Source organism: Acanthochromis polyacanthus, chromosome 8 (assembly GCF_021347895.1).
Source record: "Acanthochromis polyacanthus isolate Apoly-LR-REF ecotype Palm Island chromosome 8, KAUST_Apoly_ChrSc, whole genome shotgun sequence".
NCBI lineage: Eukaryota > Metazoa > Chordata > Actinopteri > Pomacentridae > Acanthochromis > Acanthochromis polyacanthus.
The window spans coordinates 4,466,857-4,488,129 of record NC_067120.1 but is presented as its reverse complement, the minus strand read 5'-3'; the positions used below and the strand labels follow the sequence as shown (position 1 = coordinate 4,488,129).

The following is a 21,273-nucleotide window of genomic DNA, read 5'->3' as shown; positions in this document are numbered from 1 at the left end:
TATCACATGACATTTGTTTAAAGCCCCAGCTTACTGTACATTCTTCTGCTGTGACATGTCAGCTGATAATAGTGTAACAATACAGTCTGTCTACTGAACTTACAGCACTGGGGTTCATGTGTAGCTTGAACCTTCGTTCGTGTGTATGTAAAACTGTATGTTTTCGTTTGTGTCGTTTCCCATGACCTAAATATTCCACATGTAAGTATTTTTGGTGAAGATTACATGTTTACTGACGTGTGAAACATAGGGTGTTTGTGTAGAATGAGAAGAAGCCTACAAAGTTTAGTTTTTGATATTTATTTTACAACTCATCAGCAATAATTTAGAACAGCATATGTGTAAAGCATTAACGAAATGTGCAACAGTTGCTCAGTTCAATCTTTAAAAAAAATCCATAGACTTCTACAACATTGACAAAGACATGTATACTTCATGGTATATTCACAAAAAAAACTATTTACAAACACACATGCCACTTTATAGAACAGCTGATAACAGATCGAGAGAAAAAAACAGCTGAGGAAAAAACTACAAAAGCAATGTAATGTATGCAAAATACAATGAAAGTCACCTGCCTATTCAGTCACATGTGAAACTTAGAAAAGCAGAACAACACTACACTTGCGGGGAATAATTAGAAAAGAGGCCGAGATAAAGTTCCTTAAAATGGCGTTGACCGCAGGTTCTTTCCAAGTTTTGTCTGCATTTTGAAAAGTAATGTTTTACATAATGATAGCAGAAAACACAAAGTCCTAACTCGCCTGATGTGTAATGGAGGAGGGGCTTCAAATCTGATTACGATCTTTTCTCCCCCTGTAAGAGCCAGAAATAAGCAGTGTTTTGAAAAATGGGGGGGGAATGACTTAATCACCACTTTACTGCATGAAATCATCACAAAGCGTCTGGTTTCTTCTTCTCTTTGATGAAATGCATTTTTATATCAAGACAACGCAACACAATAGAAAGGTTCAAAGAGAACTACAGTGATTGACTTTCAGAAATGATACGGTGACAGTTTGGGGCAGGAAGGGGCGGAGGCGAGGGGGAGTAAAAGCAGAAAAAAGTGCACTTAACGTCTCAAAGAGTAAAGATCATCCTACATACAAACTTTGAACAGCTGGGAAAATACAGGTACATTCAATATCAAAGATCTGTAAGGTGCTATCCTACAATGTTTCCTGGAGGTACATGAGGTCAGTGCATCTCTGCAGAAATGCTTCAGTCAGGGGGGGAGGAGGATGTACAATATGCTGGTCAAGCAAACCCTTATGAATGAAGGGTTTTGTCTCATCGTTATTCTTAGTGATTTATTTGTTTTTGTCTTTCCACACGGGGACAAAACAAGCAAATTAAACCAGAGTTTTGTAAAGATGAGCTGAGGGGAGCTGGGCACAAAACCTGTCCCATGATCTGAATCTGTGGTTGTTAAAACAGCTGTTTTTTAAGTTTTTGTTTTTTGTATGGAGGAGATGCTCTGTGTGTGAGTTAGAGGAGAGGGGGATACCATTCATTTCTTCTCAGGAGGGACTTTAATGAGCCTCCCAATAAGCCTACCCCAGCTGGGGATGAGGTACTGTAGGCATTACACTTCCAGGAGCACTTCTTTTATAGGCCCATTTAGTGCACATTTACATGTTAATGGATCAGACTATCTTTCTGGTAACAATATTTACAGTCAGAGTCAGAGCCAAGTTGGTCATAATCTTGGCAGAGGTCAGTTGCAACTTCATACATCCAAAAGTGACTCACTGATTGGGATATTGCGCACTGTTGTAGTACTCAAAGTTTTTTTTGGCACCAATGCTGCCATGTCAAAATATTTTTTTATCAAAGAGGATTTAAAAAGAAATCCAGCACAACACAGCCGTGTAGTGTCAATCATGGTCGATAATCATTCAGATTGTTTAATCTATCAGAAGTGCAAAAGGCACACGCTGTCACAACTGTCCCCTGTTTTCGCCAAGATACTGTACACGAGAAACTCTCCTGTAGAACCCTAGTCTAAATTTTAAAAAAGAAAATACATAAACTCCTCATCAGAATGCACAGAAAGGTAACACAGACTAATTAGCTCCTCTGACAGGCAGAAAACTGCTCGTGTGGGCTGTTGGTGCCATCCTGGGACGCGTCACCCACGTCACCCTCTCCTTCGTCACTGGCGGGACTTTCCTCTCGGTCCTCGGGTGAGCCCACCTCGGCCTCGGGTGACCCCTCAGCATCCGGAGAGTCCTTGGACTGAGGGGAGGCTCCAAAGTGCGCAGACAAGCCGGGGAAAGCGGCAGCAGCAGCCGCAGCAGCCGCTGCCGAGGCGTGTGCGGGGTATAGCCAGGGGAAGGGGGACGCAAGAGCAGCCGCCGCCGGGTACATGTACTTTTCAATGTTGTTTTTATCGAAAAAAGGCATATACGACGCTGCAGCCGAGGGGTTGATGAAGTAGAAAGGCATGCAAATCGGTGTCTGCTGTCCCACACTGCTTATTCCCATCAGAGAGTTCATAAACGCCAGATCCGGCCTGGTGGGGTCTGCTCCCCCCAACCCGTTCCCAGGCCAGCTCATCTTTGGTTTCTTGGCAGCCCGATCGTCTCCAAACTCTTGCTTGATCTTCACCGCCTTTTGTCCCTGCGCGTTACTGCGTTCACATTCTTTCTCTTTGCCGTCGCTCTTCTCAGCCTCGCCTCCGTATCCACTGTCCGTGTCTGTGTCGTTCTCGTTAAGCTCTCCGCCCTGGGTCCTCTGGATGACCGGGACGCAGTTCGCTTGGCTGTCAGATTTCTGCCCATCCTGTGCCTCTCCGGCGGGCAGCTGGTGCTGGAGCAGCGGCGGCGAGCCAGGCTGGAACTGCGCCAGAACCTTGTGAAGGTGGTTGATGAGCTGCGCGCACCTCTGCTCCCGTGCCGTCCAGTTCTCAAACTGACTCAGATACTGCAGGACCTCTTTGGCACAGGCCTGGAAGCCGGAGTGGAACGCGTCCAGATCTGCATGAATGGAAGATTTCATCGATCGGTCCCCTGCGAAGTTCAAAGAGTAACAGATCATTATTCTGGAAGGTGCAGCACATCATACCCAGACAGGATGAAGCCTGTCAACTGCACCTTCGTGCATGACAAGTGAGCACATGTAAATGTGTTTGTTCTCTTCATGCACATTTTCTGCTCTTGTAAACACAGATAGACTATGCAAACAACCCAGTTTAGCTGAAAAATCTCCAAGAAGTGCAGTTCCCTCCCAAAACTTGTAAATAAATCTTTTATTTGTTCATCTTACCATTCTGCAAAGCAATTATCTTCTGGTGCTGCTGCTCAGTGACAGCAGTTAGTGCGTTTAAGTGTTTCAGTGTTAACTCCAGAACAACTGCCTTCTCTAAGTGTCCGAGTGTCTGTGGAGAAAAACAAAAGGTTCAGGTGGCTGTTTGAGAGATCTCACTCATGCAAAACCATTCGGTAAAACTTTTCGTATTGCAATGCCATGATCTCACCGAAAGCTTGAGATGTTCGGGTAACAGATCCTTCAGCTGGCCAATACATTCGTTGATTCGGTCTCTCCTCTTCTTCTCTATCAACCGGTGGGGTAACTTGTATGCGTCCTGCTGGTAACAAAAAATAACAGTAATAAATGCATGTGTGATGGGTTAAAAGTTACAGAATGCTACTTAGAAAATCTGTTAACATAAATATGTTGGTTTAAATGAAAATTAAATATTAGAATTCGCATCCAAAAATATATAAAATAATAAAACGGCGCGCACCTTGCCACCATCCTCTCGTTTGATCCCTCTTTTGGATTTGCACATGTAGAGAGAGGGGTAGTCCACCCTAAAGTGAAGAGGGAAAAGTGTCCGGTTATTCGTCAGGCTGTCAGCACAGTTTATCAGACAGAGTTTGACAAGAGTTTGCCCCAATAAAGCGACACTCACCCTAAGAAATCTGCGTGCTCCATGAACTGTCTGTCCTGTAAATGCGGTATTCTTTCATCCATCGCTTCTCTGCTGCTGTTTCTCCGCTTCTCAGCTTCTTTTGGGGGAATGTTTGTTGTTCCACGACCCACACGCGGACTGCTGAAGGGGAGACGATGCGCGGTGCGTGTCCTCCGGTGGAGCTGTGCCTCAGACTGATGTCTATAGTTCCCTGAGCTGCCACTTTGCAAAAGCCGTCGGCTCTGTGGTTAGAGCGCACGCGCGCCTCCGGTTGGGAACAGCTTCCGACTCACGTGTAGGCTGCACCAGCACAAAGTCCGGTAATTAGACCTTGTCTGTGTTGGAGCAGCGATCGCCGCCGTCCCTATAGCGATCTAGTCCAAACCGTTTCTGACCTGGAAACGTGATTCGTGCGCAAAAATTGTAGCGGAGAGGTGAAGACACGCGTGGAGAGGGAGCAGGACAAGAATCCACAGATGCAGCTGCAACATCTAACATTGCGGTCTGCAAAACTTCGCACCTCTTACTTAATGTGCGAGTGAAGCTCTGTCTGAGCGAGACCGAAACTATCCTGCACAGTTTGGAGGGAACAGCTCTGCTCCTCTCGCAGCCCTAGATCTTTTTTTTTAGCTGTTTGGAGCAAATCCCGAGTCTCTGCAAAACTGAGCCACATCCATGCAGATCTTTAGTGCAGACAGGGAGGTTAATGTGTCGTGAATGCAGAGCGTAAACACCAGGCGACCTCTTTTAAGTATAGAACGTGTCTGCGCTTTTGCGCGTCCGTGTATGTTGTCGAGGGCAGGGTAACCTACTCGTACATCAATCGTCCAAAGCTGCGTTGTCAGTAACCATGGCACCGGCCCAGCTGTGTGCTCAAACACGTGCGTCGCGGTTCTTTATTAATCTCAGACATTTAGATGAAGACCTGAGCCTTGCAAAATGAGCTATTGTGACTTTCTTCATTTATCTCATGTGGCTCAAAGAGTAGATATGTACAGAATGATCACATATGCTCCAAATAAACCCTCAATTTATTTATTTATGCCACACTATATTTACATGTGATTAAAATAGAAAACATAAACAACTTTGATCAAAATGTGTTTTTAAAAATTACAAAAGTTCTATAATCAACTCTTGAAGGTTAATCTGACTGCCAGGAACACCTGCTTCCCTCCTGTGAACATTAAAGTGTTCAAAACACTAAAACCTGAGCCCCTGTAATGCCCTCACATGCCTTATGATCACATTACTGCTTCCTGTAAGTCATGTGACTGTTTTCTGGCTGGCAGCATATGGCTCTCTTGTGTAACAGTGCTGACAAAGAATGATCCCGTCACTCGGGCTCTAATGAAGTGTGACCTCCTCTGTGCTGGCTTTTCATTAACTCATACCTGCTGATTTGCCTCTGTACTTTTCCTTTCTCGCCTGTACCGTGAGGACAGCAGAGAGCTCATCTCAGTGTCGTGTGTTGAAATCCCCCCTTTGTGTCTTCCTGCCTCCCTTCCCTCCTCTTCCTTTCCTCCTCAGTATGCTGCCTGCTCTATATGTGGCTCTGGAGCCGCTTTAGGAATCCAGTCCAAATGTTTTCCATATTAGTTCAGAGCCTACTCTGTTTCCAAATAGCCGCCGAGCTGGGCTTATGGTGAGAGCAGGCGGGCAGGGAGGGGAAGGGAAGGGAAGGGGAGAAGAGGCAGACGGCAGGCGGTCAGGCTCACCCAACCCCAAACACTGCAACAGTAAAAAATCGTGAGGACAAAAAGGGAAAAAGAGTGTGAAGACAGGAGGAGAAATGGGACAGGGGCAGAAAGGTTCCTCAGACAAGACGGAGGGCAAGGACAAGAGACATGACTTCCCACCACCAGAGGACGGCCATAAGTGCAGGGTCTGTCGTTTCCCACTGCTCGTCGCCCTGCTCCAGCTGCTGCTGGGGGTGGCAGTCACGGCTGTGGCCTTCCTTATGTTGGCTATCAGCCCCTCACTCTCGGCCAGGGAGACGCCACATTGGGCTGGGATCATTGTAAGCTCTATCCTTCTGCTCGCCGGTATAGTCGATGGGTTTGCATGGAACCCGAGTTTCCTGCTTGCTGATACTTCTGCATGACCCCCGGCTACATATCTCGGTGTGTTGTCCATCCTTCCCACGCTGCATGTCAACACCGGGCCTCAGCAGCCCCTCTCAGCCAGACGGGGTAGGCATGGGAAGCCACTGGCATTGTCATGTTCTAATAAATCTCCATCTGTCTTATTCATCCGAATGCATACACCTGCATCTCCAATCCTTCTCTCAGTCTGCCTGCACCTTCTGTTGTTTGTGTTTGTGTCCAAGAAATCCTCAACATCTGGGCAGATGAGACGAGTCACCCAATCACAGCATGCCATGTTCCCACTCAACCTTTGAAGACAGAAGAAGCATCAGAGGACAGGATTATTATTTGCAAATGTGATGTGCATATTCATTTAGATGTCTCATATACACAAGTTTACATTTTGGTTGCTTCATGCCAAAGTGTGATTTTAGTTTTACAGACATTTCAAGGTAAGATGTATGTTTAAATTAGATGCACGATGTAATATTTAAAGCAAAGTAAAAAGGAAAGCAGAGAAAGAAAGTTAAGTGTGAGCTGATGAGGTTTCATTTGTAGAGATTAAAGTTGCTGTCAGTTAGACGCAAACAATGAAAACACTTTAAATTTCACCCTGCAGTTAAAGTGTGAGAAATAACAACACCTAAAATGCAAGTTGTGTAAGCTAATGAGATATTTAGATGGTAATGGTATGTTTATTTTCATTACAGGTGAACAATGTTTAACTGTAAAATCTGTAGCGTAGACCAAAGAAAACGGTTAATTTCACCTATCGACATAGTTCAGAGTGAGATTTCAGGTCACATTTTAGTGACAGAAAGAATAGAAAAACATGTTGTTCTTGTTTGGGTCCTATCCTGACTATCACAGATACCAGCCATCTGCTCACGAAAACATCCCTGGACACCAGCATCCCGAGTTAGATCCTCACGAGATTCAGCAAAGTGAAAAACACTGAGGTCATCAAGAAGTTTCCAGAGAATTCTGAGTGCTTAAGAACCTGGGAAAAACATTTAAATAAGATGCTGCACGTTAGTCACAAGACTCCAGTTGCGCTGAAGACACAGAGTGTGAGTGTGTCTGTGTGTGAGGGAGACCGAGGAGGGAAGCAGAGGGAAAGACAGAGTAATGTAATCAGATGGCTGCTTAGTGCTGAATCATGCAATATTAAGACACACCACTGAAAAACAGGCAGCAAATGAATTCAAGAACTCATTTCTTACTCATCCAAATAAAAGCAAACATACAGTATAAAATGCATATCAGTTTAAACAGCATATCATCACAATTAGGTGCTGTGTATTAAAAAATATAACTTGAATGCAATGCATGGATTTGATTGCAGTCTTTGGGAGTTTAAAATATTGTGTTGAGATTTGTAATTATATGTATGTATCCAACCAGGAAACATGAGACGTTTTCTGGTGTGTTTCAGTTGTGTTTGGTCTCCATCCTGGGCTTCATCCTGTACTGTGTCGCCTACCTGCCCGATGAGAGGACGTCTATCCAATTCATTGCCAAGGTGAGCTTGCAGACAGCCTGATACATGTTCTGCCACAGCAAAAGTAGGAATATACACAGCATACGACTCAAAACACATTCCTGAAGTCTCTTTGAAATTGGAAAAAGACTGTAGAATTTTGGTTGCACTAAAAGGTCTGATCAGGGGGGTGGGTTTATTTTCTTCTTTTGCAGAGGACATTGTTTTACTCAGTTCTTCAGAAACTGCAATTGTCATCCGGCATAGAGAGCTAAGAATTGAACTGCATTCTTGTCTAACAGAGCTCTGCAGGGATCCCTGTGAGCTTTCATTAATGCGACTAGATCGTACATCTTAATTAGCCACAGAATATATGCAGCTGGAATTTTAAGGCAATCAAAATCAGACCACCACGGACACAGCAACCTCTTTCTTCCTTCCTTTTTTTTTCTCTGGTCCTTCTGTACATACCAGATTCACACATGTACATGTGATGTAAAGCAGCATTTTGCAGCTAATTTAGAAATGAGGTCTTAGCAGAAACCAACAGAGTCTGTATTTTGTAGTTCTAAATACAGCTACACTCCCTCAAACACCTAAATTACACAGATTATGTAAAGTTACATTTATACATTATATGTGAAGTTTTTGAAGCAGAGCTTGGTAATATTAAAGGGGCTTGTTATTGAAATGATGCACATTTCTTCCCTCATTGAAATACAACAGTGTTGTTCATTCAGTTGAAGATAAACTAAGATTTGTCAACCAAAACTTACACTGTAAAAAACTCAGTTATTTATACGATAAAATTCTGGCAGCTGTTGTTGTCAGAACGCTACCGTAAAATTATAGTAAAAACATTTTATTCATTTACATCAAAGAAATGTGTTGATACTGTAGATTCTAGAGTGAAAAAATGTGGTCACTGTGCAAACCTTTAAAAAAATATTTGTTTGACTGGAATATTTGCATGAAAATACCACATAAAATGAAGTTTGTGTGATTTATTATAAATATCACAGCATTTTTTCCATTATCAGCACAACAGTTAGTGTATTTAACATTGAATAAGTGCATTTTTAGCAATTAATGTATTTGTAATAATTCAGGTTATAGGTGTCATAAATATTAAAGAACATGTTTGTTATTAACACAAAATGTACTTTTGTGTTAATAACGAACATGTGCTTTTAGTATTTTTCAATTTTACTTGTATATACTGTTTTTTTTTTACATGAAATAAATGGAAAAATGTTCCTTGTTTTAAATTTTGTGGTCAGCACAACAATACATTTGTGTGAAAAACTGCATTCTTATCAAGAAATAAATGCCGTAGTTTACTATATTGTCCAAAATGTGACCAAAAACATCAAAGTTTAATATGGCGTCGAAAATGTGGGGAAAAAAACATCGCAGTTCAGTATGTGGTGCAAAATGTGACCAGAAATATCAAAGTTTAGTATGTCATCCAAAATGTGACAAAAACGTCATAGTTTAGTATGTCGTCCAAATTGTATAAAAAAAATGATCATAGTTTAGTATATCGTCTGAAAATGGACATAAAACGTCATTCTTTGTCCGAAAATTAAAAAAACGTCATAGTTTAGTATGTCGTCCAAAAAACGACAAAAAAACGTCATAGTTGAGTATGCTGTCCGAAAATCAAAAAAAAGTCATAGTTTAGTATGTCATCTGAAAATGGACAAAAAACGCCATTTTTTGTGCGAAAATCGAAAAAAACATCGTAGTTTAGTATGTCTTCAGAAAATTGACAACAAACGTCAGAGTTTAGTATGTCGTCTGAAACTGGACCAAAAACGTCAAACTTTAGTATTTCGCCCGAAAATCGACAAAAATGTCATAGTTTAGTATGTCGTCCGAAAATCGAAAAAAAATGTCACAATTTAGTATGTCATCCGAAAATTTAAAAAAAAAGTCATAGTTGAGTATGTCATCCGAAAATGGAAAAAAAAAGTCATAGTTTCGGTTGTCGTCTGAAAATGGACAAAAAAGCACATTTTTTGTCCAAAAATGCATAAAAACATCAGGTTAGTATGTTGTCCGAAAATGGACAAAAACGTCATAGTTTACTCTGTCGTCCAAAAATGGACAAAAAATATCATAGTTTAATATGTCGTCCGAAAATTGACAAAAAATGTCATAGTTTAGTTTGTCGTCCGAAAATTGACAAAAAACATCATAGTTTAGTATGTCGTCCGAAAACTGACAAAAAATGTCATAGTTTAGTTTGTCGTCCGAAAATTGACAAAAAACATCATAGTATGTCGTCCGAAAATGGACAAAAATGTCAGAGTGAAGTATGTCACCCGAAAATGGACATAAAACGTCATTTTTTGTCCGAAAATAAAAAAGTCATAGTTTAGTATGTCGTCCGAAAATTGACAAAAACGTCATAGTTTAGTATGTCATGGGAAAATGGACAAAAAACGTCATAGTTTAGTTTGTCCTCTGAAAATGGACATAAAACGTCATTTTTTGTCCGAAAATTGAAAAAAGTCATGTCGTCCGAAAAAGGACAAAAAAAAGTCATAGATTAGCAGGTCATTCAAAAGTGAACAAAAATGTCATTTTTGGTCTGAAGATGGACAAAAACATCATTTTTTGCTTGAAAATTAACAAAAACGTCATAGTTTAGTATGTCATCTGAAAATGGACCAAAAACGTCATTTGGGTCCGAAAATGGACAAAAATGTCATACTTTAGTATGTCGTCTGAAAATGGACAAAAATACGTCATCGTTTAGTATGTCGTCTGAAAATGGACAAAAAAAATTATTTTTGGTCTGAAAATGGACAAAAACATCATACTTTAGTATGTTGTCCAAAATATGGACAAAAACCGTCATAGTTTACTATGTAATCCAAAATGTCACAAAAATGTCATAGTTCAGTATGTCCTCCAACAACTGAAAAGAATGTTCCCAGGTAGCTCGACTGGTTGATGGGGTGGCTCAAAAACAGCACTGTATGAAAGGCGTAAGTTTGACTCCAGCTCAAGACCCTTTATTGCAAGTTTATCCTGTCTTCCTCTCACTTTATCGATTGAATAAAACCAACAAAAGGGCCTAAAAAACAAAGTCATAGGATGTTGTCTAAAATGTAAAAAAAAAAAATTAAAAAAAATCAAAGTTTATGTCATCCAAAGCGTGGAAAAAAATATCATAGTTTAGTATGTCGTCCAACAGGTCAAAAAGAGGTCTCTAAGTAGCTCAAATGGTTGAGAGGGTAACTCCTAAACATGACTGTAAGAGACGCAGGTTCGATTCCAGCTCACGGCTTGTTACTGCAGGACATCTCTGCTCTATTGTCTTCCTCTCTACTTACCTGTAAATGGCACTGCAAATATAGTTTACCACCACCAGAGTGAGAATGTGTGAGTGAATGAATAATGGATCCATTGTGAAGCGCTTTGAGTGGCCAAAAAAGCGCTATGTAAATCTAATCCAGTATTACTATTAAAATAAACAAAAGGCACCAAGAATACAAATGGTAAATGGTCTGTATTTATATAGTGCTTTACTGTACCTGCAAGGTACCCAAAGCGCTTTACATGATACGAATACGATACGACATGATAGAAATTTTGTCCGAAATGTACAGTTTAATATGTCGTACAAAATGTCACTAAAATGTCATAGTTTAGTAGGTCGTACGAAAATGGACAGCAAACGTCAGTTTTTGTCTGAAAATTGACCAAAAAGTCAGATTAGTAGGTCGTTCGAAAATTAACAAAAACGTAATATTTTAGTATGTCGTCCGAAAATGGACAAAAAACATCATTCTTGTCCAAAAATCGAAAAAAAAACATCAGTTTAGTATGTCATCCGAAAATTGAAAAAAAAAGTCATAGTTTAGTATGTCGTCTGAAAATTGACTGAAAACGTCATAGTTGAGTATGTCATCTGAAAATGGACAAAAAAGTCATAGTTTCGGTTGTCGTCTGAAAATGGACAAAAAACGTCCTTTTTTGTCCAAAAATGCATAAAAACGTCAGATTAGTATGTTGTTCGAAAATGGACAAAAACCGTAATAGTTTAGTATGTCGTCTGAACATCGAGAAAAACGTCATAGTTTAGTATGTCGTCCAAATTGTATGAAAAAAATTATAGTTTAGTATGTCGTCCAAAATGTGACAAAAACGTCATAGTTTAGTATGCCGTCCAAATTGTATAAAAAAAATCATAGTTTAGTATGTCGTCTGAAAATGGACATAAAACGTCATTTTTTGCCGGAAAATCGAAAAACCATCATAGTTCAGTATGTCGTCCAACAACTGAAATAAACATTCCCAGGTAGCTCAACTGGTTGATGGGGTGACTCAAAAACAGTACTGTACAAAAGGCATAAGTTTGATTCCAGCTCAAGGCCCTTTATTGCAAGTTTTTCCTGTCTTCCTCTCACTTTATTGATTGAATAAAACCAACAAAAGGGCCTAAAAAAAACTTTAAAAAATAAAGTCATAGGATGTTTTCTAAAATGTGGAAAAAACAATCAAAGTTTAGTATGTCATCCAAAATGTGGAAGAAATATCATAGTTTAGTATGTCGTCCAACAGATGGAAAAAGGGTCTCCAAGTAGCTCAAATGGTTGAGAGGATAACTCATAAACATGACTGTAAGAGATGCAGGTTCGATTCCAGCTCACAGCTTGTTACTGCAGGATGTCCCTGCTTTATTGTCTTCCTCTCGACTTACCTGTGAATGCCACTACAAATGTAGTTTACCACCACCAGAGTGAGAATGTGGGAGTGAATGAATAATGGATCCATTGTGAAGCGCTTTGAGTGGCCAAAAAAGCACTATGTAAATCTAATCCAGTATTACCATTAAAATAAACAAAAGGCACCAAGAATACAATTTAGAAATGTCGTCCGAAAATGTACAGTTTAGTATGTCATACAAAATGTCACTAAACCGTCATAGTTTAGCATGTCGTCCGAAAATGGAAAAAAAAAATCATAGTTCAGTAGGTTGCTCGAAAATGGACAACAAACGTCAGTTTTTGTCTGAAAATTGACAAAAAAAGTCAGCTGGACAAGAAACATTGAGTATGTCGTCCGAAAATTGACAAAAAAACATTATAGTTGGGTTTGTCGTCCCAAAATGGACATAGAATGTCATTTTTTGTCCAAAAATCGAAAAAAACGTAATAGTTTAGTATGTCGTTCGAAAATTGACAAAAAAATCAGCTTAGTATGTTGTCCGAAAATGGTCAAAAAACATCATAAAATGGACAAAAAAAGTCATAGTTTAGTATGTCGTCCGAAAATGTACAACATACGGCATAGTTTAGTATGTGCCCGAAAATGGACAAAAAAAGTCATAGTTTAGTATGTCGTCCGAAAATGTACAACATACGGCATAGTTTAGTATGCGCCCGAAAATGGACAAAAAAAGTCATAGTTTAGTATGTCATCCGAAAATGTACAACATACGGCATAGTTTAGTATGCGCCCGAAAATGGACAAAAAAAGTCATAGTTTAGTATGTCATCCGAAAATGGACAAGAAACATCATAGTTGAGTATGTCGTCCGAAAATGGACAAAAAATGTCATTTTTTTGTCCGAAAATAAAAAAAACGTCATAGTTTAGTATGTCGTTCAAAAATTGACAAAAAACGTCAGTTTAGTATGTGGTCCAAAAATGAACACAAAACGTCATAGTTTAGTATGTCGTCTGAAAATGGACAAAAAAACGTCATAGTTTAGTATGTAATCCGAAAATGGACAAAAACGTCATAGTTTAGTATGTCATCTAAAAATGAACAAAACCATCATGGTTTAGTATGTCATCCAAAATTGGACATAAAACGTAGTTTTTTGGTCCGAAAACCGAAAAAAAACATAATAGTTTAGTATGTCATCCGACAGTGGACATACACACGTGGACAAAATTGTTGGTACCCCTCAGTTAAAGAAGGAAAAACCCACAATTCTCACTGAAATCACTTGAAACTCACAAAAGTAACAATAAATAGAAATTTATTGAAAATTAAATAATCAAAAACAGCCATTACTTTTGAATTGTTGATTAACATAATTATTTAAAAAAAACAAACTAATGAAACAGGCCTGGACAAAAATGATGGTACCTCTATAAAAGATTGAAAACTATTTGACCAGAGTGACATGATTAACTCAGGTGTGTCATTTAATTGACATCACAGGTGTTTCCAAACTCATAATCAGTCAGTCTGCCTATTTAAAGGGAGACAAGTAGTCACCCTGCTGTTTGGTGAAAAGGTGTGTACCACACTGAACATGGACAACAGAAAACGAAGGAGAGAATTGTCCCAGGACATCCGAAAAAAAATTATAGACAAACATCTTAAAGGTAAAGGCTATAAGACCATCTCTAAACAGCTTGAAGTTCCTGTGACAACAGTGGCTCATATTATTCAGAAGTTCAAGACCCACGGGACAGTAGCCAACCTCCCTGGACGTGGCCGCAAGAGGAAAATTGATGACAAATTGAAGAGACGGATCATTGGAATTGTATCCAAAGAGCCCAGAGCAACCTCCAAAGAAATTAAAGGTGAACTCCAAGGCCAAGGTACAGCAGTGTCAGATCGCACCATTCGTCGTTGTTTGAGCCAAAGTGGACTTCATGGGAGACGACCAAGGAGGACACCACTGCTGAAAAAAACTCATAAAAAAGTGAGACTGGAATTTGCAAAAATGCATGTTGACAAGCCACAAAGCTTCTGGGAGAATGTCCTTTGGACAGATGAGACCAAACTGGAGCTTTTTGGTAAGGCACATCAACTCTATGTTCATAGACTCAAAAACCAAGCATACGAAGAAAAGAACACTGTCCCTACGGTGAAACATGGAGGAGGCTCAGTAATGTTTTGGGGCTGCTTTGCTGCATCTGGCACAGGGTGTCTTGAAAGTGTGCAAGGTACGATGAAATCTGAAGACTATCAAGGCATTCTGGAGAGAAATGTGCTGCCTAGTGTCAGAAAGCTTGGTCTCAGTCGCAGGTCATGGGTCTTCCAACAGGACAACGATCTAAAACACACAGCCAAAAACACCCAAGAATGGCTGAGAGAAAAGCGTTGGACTATTCTAAAGTGGCCTTCTATGAGCCCAGATCTGAATTCCATTGAACATATGTGGAAGGAGCTGAAACATGCCATTTGGAGAAGACACCCATCAAACCTGAGACAACTGGAGCTGTTTGCTCATGAGGAGTGGGCCAAAATACCTGTTGACAGCTGCAGAACGCTCATTGACAAATACAGAAATCGTTTAATTGCAGTGATTGCCTCAAAAGGTTGTGCAACAAAATATTAAGTTATGGGTACCATCATTTTTGTCCAGGCCTGTTTCATTAGTTTGTTTTTTTAAATAATTATGTTAATCAACAATTCAAAAGTAATGGCTGATTTTGATTATTTAATTTTCAATAATTTTTTATTTATTGTTACTTTTGTGAGTTTCAAGTGATTTCAGTGAGAATTGTGGGTTTTTCCTTCTTTAACTGAGGGGTACCAACAATTTTGTCCACGTGTGTAAAATGTCATGTTTTGTCTGAAAATCGAAACAAGCTCCATAGTTTAGTACGTCGTCCGAAAATGGACCAAAAACTTCATAGTTTAGTATGTCATCCAAAAATGGACAAAAAACATCATAGTTTAGTATGTCGTTCCAGAATTGACAAAAAATGTCATAGTTTAGTGTGTCGTCCGAAAATTGACAAAAAAGTCATAGTTTTGGTTGTCGTCTGAAAATATACATAAAACATCATTTTTTGTCCAAAAATGCATCAAAACATCAGTTTAGTATGCCGTCCAAAAATGGACAAAAACGTCATATTTTAATATGTTGTCTAAAAATGGACAAAAAAATGTCATAGTTTAGTATGTCGCCCGAAAATGCACAAAAATGTCATAGTTTAGTATGTCGTCCGAAAATTGACAAAAAATAACGTCATAACGTCCGAAAATGGACAAAAGCGTATTTTTTTGTCCGAAAATTAAAAAAAAGTCATAGTTTAGTATGTCATTCGAAAATTGACAAAAAAACTTCAGTTTAGTATGTCGTCCGAAAATGGACAAGAAACATCATAGTTGAGTATGTCGTCCGAAAATTGACAAAAAAAATGTCATAGCAGAGTATGTCATCCGAAAATAGAAATAAAACATCATTTTTTTGTCCGAAAATAAAAAAGCGTCATAGTGTAGCATGTCATCTGAACATGGACAAAAAAATGTCATTTTTTTGTCCGAAAATAAAAAAAAACTTCGTAGTTTAGTATGTCATCCAAAAATGGACAAAAAACGTCATAGTTTAGTACGTCGCCCGAAAATGGACAAAATACTTAATCGTTTTGTATGTCATCCGAAAATTGACAAAAAAACGTCATTGTTTAGTATGCCGTCCGAAAATGGACAATAACGTCATAGTTTAGTATGTTGTCTGAAATTGGACATAAAACGTCATTTTTTGTCCGAAAATTTAAAAAAAATCATAATTTAGTGTGTCGTCTGAAAATTGACAAAAAAACGTCATAGTTTAGTATGTCGTCCAAAAATTGACAAAAAAAAGTCATAGTTTCAGTAGGCATCTGAAAATGTACAAAAAAAACATAATTTTTTGTCCAAAAATGCATAAAATCATCAGTTTAGCATGTCGTCCGAAAACGGACAAAAAACGTCACAGTTTAGTATGTCACTTGAAAATGGACAAAAATGTCATAGTTTAGTATGTCGTCCGGAAATGGACAGAAAACACCATAGATTAGTATGTCGATACGTTAACTGAGCAGCCTTGATGGAGTATTACACTCTGTGAGTGCTTTTCTAGTTTATTAATACCATTATTTCAAACTGTTCAATGAAGCCATGGCTACACTATATTCAATCCAGCTTAAGAATTTATGGCTTTGCAGTCGACTCATTTATTTATTTCAGCTGCCCTTGGTGCAAGTCGAGAGAGCAGATAATGTGCTGTAACTGGAGACATTTCTAATGTTTACTGTCAAGTCAGATGGGGGATCCTGACTCTCTGATCACCATTTCAAATCCTCATTTATTGTGTCAAGTCACTTATGAGTTCAATGAGTTGTAAAGTGCTCAACAGGAAGGTTTCTGGATGCCACACAGCATGCAAACAACAATATGACTCAGTTTCTACCTGCTCTGGGGTTTCAAATGATCTCCTTTTAGAGAAGCGCATTACACTCAATAAAGTGTCTATATTAGTGCCTTTTGTTGATGCACTGGCTCGTACATACATCTCCCTGCAACCAACCACACTCCATATCTTGCAGCTGTTCCAAAATTAACATAAATGCCATTTCAAATCAAGCACCACTCATCACTTGCATAATTCCATAAGCAGCATGTATCCGAAAGGAAAATACAGCAGTGAATGAAGGCTGCAGTTATATAAGCGAAGGATTAAGATGAAGGTTTAGTGTTATTGAGATTGTGCAATTGCATAAACAGCACAAAGCCTCTGTCACATTTTACAACTGTATTTTTAGACACTCTTTGTTGTTCAGAGTGCTCACACAGGACGTGCACTAAAGGTGGGAAGTGACTGTAGCTGCAGGAAAGCGTAACAAGTGGAGTGTCTCCTTTGTGCTGAGAGCCGGGCTCCTACTCTGAGGGTCAGACCTTGCCCTGTAGTATTGTGGGTAATCTCTTTGAACTGAGTTTGCTATAGGCACTGAGCCAGCATGTCTGTTTCTAAGCTACAGTTTTGGCATTGTGGGGTGATCATGAGACAACAGACTAAAGCCAGATTATGATATTTGAAAAAGCACACACCGAAATGACGAAAAGATCTAATTAATGCTTACAGATTGAGGGTGCACAGTCTCACATTAACTCTCTGCTCTCTACAGTTCCTGTACTTCATCCTGTGTACAGTCGGACTGGTCATTTCAGTGCTGGTTATTGCGTTTGCTGGACACCACTACTCACAGGCCAGCAGCTTCATCTGCGAACAGGCCGGACAAGACTGTGTGTGCACCCTGGACAAAGAAGATCCCATAGCTCGCACCTTTGTCTACGAGGGGGTCAGCGACTGTGAGGTGATCACAGGTACGCTCACACTCTACTTCCTGCTCCAGATCATGCTGAACCTGGCCCAGGCGCTCGTCTGTGCCGTGGGAGCCTTCATCATGTGGAAGCACCGCTATCAGGCGTTCTTCGCTGGCCTTCAGATCGGCTCTCCCTCCACCCAGCAGTGGCAAAAGGTTTAACATGATGAGAAACTCTGCGTTAGAGGGTGAACAAAGTACAGGGACATCTGCCTTTTGAACGTGTGCCTTAGTGTGTTTTCTTCCTTCTGTAAGTTATAACAAGAAGTTGTGGTGGTTGTACTATAATGGCTTTTTGCACAATTTTTGTATATCATTTAAGTAACTTTGCTGACAACTAGAAGAGATGGAGATGTAAAGACAACTGGACTTTTTTTTTTAGAAAAACAACAATCAGTCATTTGGGACAATATGTAATTGCAGGACTTTTTGTATCATAGTTGACGTTTTTGCTGTTTTCAGGCCTAAAATCAACATGGCCGCTTATAACCAAACACCACATTTTTGCTGAAAGATTCTTCTAAATATTATTATTATTGCAAAAATTTCCTTCAGTTTTAATTAGTGACATTTAGCGATAATGATTAGTTGTTTCCGTGGCGTCGCACTGAATCACTGTTCTCAATTTGTGATTTGTAAAGATTACATGATGCCACCTCAAGCTTTAGAAAGCAGCTTTCATTCAATGAAAAGGTCAAATATTAAACTAAATGCATTTAAAAATATTAGTAAGATATCCTTTATAATCTCACTTTAATGAAATACTTCATTACTTTATTACCTTGTGCTCAAAAAATCACTTTATGCCAAAGTTTTTATTCTGCATTGTTTACAGCCCATTTACAGACTTTTGGAAGCAAAAAAATCAACCTTTTTTTTCTTGCTAAAATGAAATTTGGTGGATTCATTTCATGCTTACTCTCTGTTTTGACTCAGCTGTTACTTTATAAACAGATATTGTTTAGAATCCATGAAGAAAAAATATAGAAAATTACTTTTCAGCCGATAGAAGTAAAACCCAGACGTTCCAGTGAGCTAAAAGCTGATCCTGACAGCAGTAACACAACCTGGGCAGACTACACTTCATGAGACTGGAACCAGACTGAATTGGGCTGTGGCTTGCGAAGGTGGATGCCAGGCCAGTAGCCAGCATGACTCAAACAGCCTGTAGGCAGCCACAAAGGGAGGGAGGAAGGAGCTGGGGTGAGGAAAGGGGGACTCAGACAGGCAGCTGGACTGAAGTTACTACATGATTTCACTGTGTGTGAATTCTTTTCATCTTGGAGCACATGAAGAGAAACAACCACAAAATTTGAGCTTTGCATTTAAGAAATACAGGTTGATGTTTGTTTCATTATTAACCTCACCTGAAGTGCTGACAGCTATCGCCTACAATCTACACCTGCTGAGCAGGGAATGGAAAACGTGATAGCGTTTCTATAGCAAATTAGATGGAAAATGCACCCGCAGGTACAGTGTAACTAGTGCAATGTTACATCTGCTTAGTCGATGACATTTGATTGACTGAAGGTAATATGGAAATTATTTCTCGCAGAAGCTTGAAGTGTGATATCTGAGAGTGGCTTGTGGTTAAAAAAGATGCCAGTACATGCATTTCCTCTTTCAAGGCTGTCATCCTGTTTGTGGTTCCAAATACAAACCTTTTTTTGTCAATTATTTGCTGTTTCTTTTTCTTGTTTTGTCAACACACATAAATTTAAGGTCAAAATGTCAAATATATTCATATCAATAAAGTGACTTTTGCAATTGATTGTATTATTTTTATTATTATCAAAGACTGAGTTGAGAGTGGGCATCTTTAACCTGACGTTCTACAAGCCAGACCATCTTTTAAGCCTGTGTAAGTGCAGCATACACATTTTCAGAAGAACATATTATTAAAACTGATGGAAAGTATATATTATAACAAAATCAAAGAAAAATTTCTCTAAGTAAAGCTAGAGTTCAAATCTATGATTAAGGTGTGACATCAACAAGAGACAAAGGTGTCTCTGTCGGGGTGTGATTGTGATTTACGGCCGTCATAAGTGTTAATGTCACAGGTTAACTGGGGGCTGCTTGAGAAACAGAAAGAGTCTCTCATGGCAATACAAGTAACACGCTCTAAACATGAGTTCAGAAACAGCTTCGCAACCAGTCCTCCAGCTCAGTCTATATATCGCAGAAATTATTCATTATCTCTGTTTAATGATTCACATCTGCACGTACTGCAGCATGCACAAGCATGTGGACCTGTTTGCACAGTTTTATTCCATGTGTTTGTTTTATGTTGTGATGTTGATGCGTCATGTGACTACAAGAGCTCAATCTCGCAGCCAGACGCAGGAAGTCACATGCCAGTCATGAGGGGGGCATGTTTATTTATAAAATGACAATGAAAAGGGACCTTCCGTCTTCCTACTCGCGAAGTAACAGCTTTCTGTGTGGTCAGTTGATCTTCCCAGGCGAGAAAAAACCACCCTGAATGATTTCTAATTCTGGTGGCAACTCATGCTGCTGTGAGTCTTTAGAGGAAACTGCAAAGACGGATCAATACTTCTATTGACATGAAACACTACAGCTTTCACTTCAGTACAAAAAAACAGACTGAATACCCCTCAAGCATTTTAATTATTATTACTTTTATACATCTATTAGATTTTGAGTAGTTTCAGTTAAATATATTGTTTGAATGTAAATGAATGCTCCTACAAGATGTTGTGTTGGTTTCTTTGAGTGCATTCCAGTCAAAACGCCTGACTCAGTCAAACTGCTTCCAGCCACAGAGGTGTTTGGGACGTTGCCCTGTATTTATTGACCTTCTCTGGGTGTTTTCTCACTCTCTCTACTAAATACACACAGGCTAAGCATGTGACTCTTAACTGCTGTTTGCAAAGAGATTCAGAAGTGATCCAAACGTGTCTAAGGTTATGTTGATAAAGTAAATAATACAGTGGTCACGTGCAGTATAAAAAAGGTCCAGTGTGTACTGAGAGTGTGAAATAAAGCAGAGCTCCATGTGTATTCCTTGTAGTAATTTAATTTTTGGCTAAGTAGACACCAGAGTCAAATGTTTTCTCTTCATGGTCAAGGCACACATTTCAGCCGATAAAATGATCTGTTTTGCAAGAAGACGTGGCTTCACAATATGGCCGTGAGACTTTTGCCAGACAGTAATGACAGTCCTGATCTCACCCTCTCCCTCCTATCCCTGTCTGAGTGCAATACATTCCAGTAATGCTGCACTTTACCCTTCTTGTCTATGCAGTGACAGCTGCTCACCATTATGGCACTGCGTGAACTAATTTTAATGGCTGTCACAGGCAGCAGGAGCAAATGCAGGCCTGCCAGCGTAAACACTGAACTGAAGCCAAGAAGGATGGTCCTCTCTGTAGAGGGTAAATGACAGGACTGGATAAAAGACCAGTTTACTTTCTGCCATTCGTTTATCATCTCAAATATGGTACGCAACCGCAAACATGCAGATAATCAAGCAGCCACAGTTTTAAATGATCCTCTTCCATAAGGAATGAGTGCTGAATTACTAATGTGGATGACGGGCCTCACTATAAGCAAAGCTTCAGACATATAGGCGGACAAGCTCTCAGTGATTTCTTTGTACAATTGAACTGTCAGTGTTCACGAAGCATTGGTCAATTTTGCACTTTACTGCTACCACTTAAAGTACCAACTGACCATTTAAATAGCATTACTGTTTTT

General features: G+C 39.5%; 2 protein-coding genes across 3 annotated transcripts; one reads left to right on the top strand and one right to left on the bottom strand.

Annotated features, from left to right (window-relative positions):
- Window positions 1–284: 284 nt before the first annotated feature.
- On the bottom strand, window positions 285–4,720 carry bhlhe41 (basic helix-loop-helix family, member e41). Of its 2 annotated transcripts, none has more exons than XM_022206699.2 (5): window positions 3,917–4,720; window positions 3,749–3,815; window positions 3,479–3,589; window positions 3,268–3,379; window positions 285–3,011 (listed from the first exon to the last, which is right to left on the bottom strand). In XM_022206699.2, exons 1-5 carry the CDS (start codon window positions 3,976–3,978, stop codon window positions 2,071–2,073), a joined length of 1,293 nt encoding a protein of 430 aa, XP_022062391.1. In that variant the 5' UTR covers window positions 3,979–4,720; the 3' UTR covers window positions 285–2,070. The 2 variants fall into 2 exon arrangements, with proteins under 2 accessions (XP_022062391.1, XP_022062392.1); XM_022206700.2 differs by having other exon boundaries at window positions 3,479–3,586; window positions 3,917–4,718.
- Window positions 4,721–5,264: 544 nt separating this feature from the next.
- sspn (sarcospan (Kras oncogene-associated gene)) lies at window positions 5,265–19,324 on the top strand. Its single transcript, XM_022206701.2, has 3 exons — window positions 5,265–5,936; window positions 7,439–7,525; window positions 17,356–19,324. Exons 1-3 carry the CDS (start codon window positions 5,709–5,711, stop codon window positions 17,713–17,715), a joined length of 675 nt encoding a protein of 224 aa, XP_022062393.1. The 5' UTR covers window positions 5,265–5,708; the 3' UTR covers window positions 17,716–19,324.
- Window positions 19,325–21,273: the final 1,949 nt, after the last annotated feature.

Excerpts from the sequence above, each read along its gene's own strand:
- sspn (XM_022206701.2), top strand. The coding sequence starts at position 5,709 with ATGGGACAGGGGCAGAAAGGTTCCTCAGACAAGACGGAGGGCAAGGAC. Across the intron at positions 5,937-7,438 it reads CACATTGGGCTGGGATCATT|TTGTGTTTGGTCTCCATCCT; the intron begins GTAAGCTCTATC and ends GGTGTGTTTCAG. Across the intron at positions 7,526-17,355 it reads CTATCCAATTCATTGCCAAG|TTCCTGTACTTCATCCTGTG; the intron begins GTGAGCTTGCAG and ends TGCTCTCTACAG.
- bhlhe41 (XM_022206699.2), bottom strand. The coding sequence starts at position 3,978 with ATGGATGAAAGAATACCGCATTTACAGGACAGACAGTTCATGGAGCAC. Across the intron at positions 3,816-3,916 it reads GAGCACGCAGATTTCTTAGG|GGTGGACTACCCCTCTCTCT; the intron begins GTGAGTGTCGCT and ends TCTTCACTTTAG. Across the intron at positions 3,590-3,748 it reads AACGAGAGGATGGTGGCAAG|CAGGACGCATACAAGTTACC; the intron begins GTGCGCGCCGTT and ends TTTTGTTACCAG.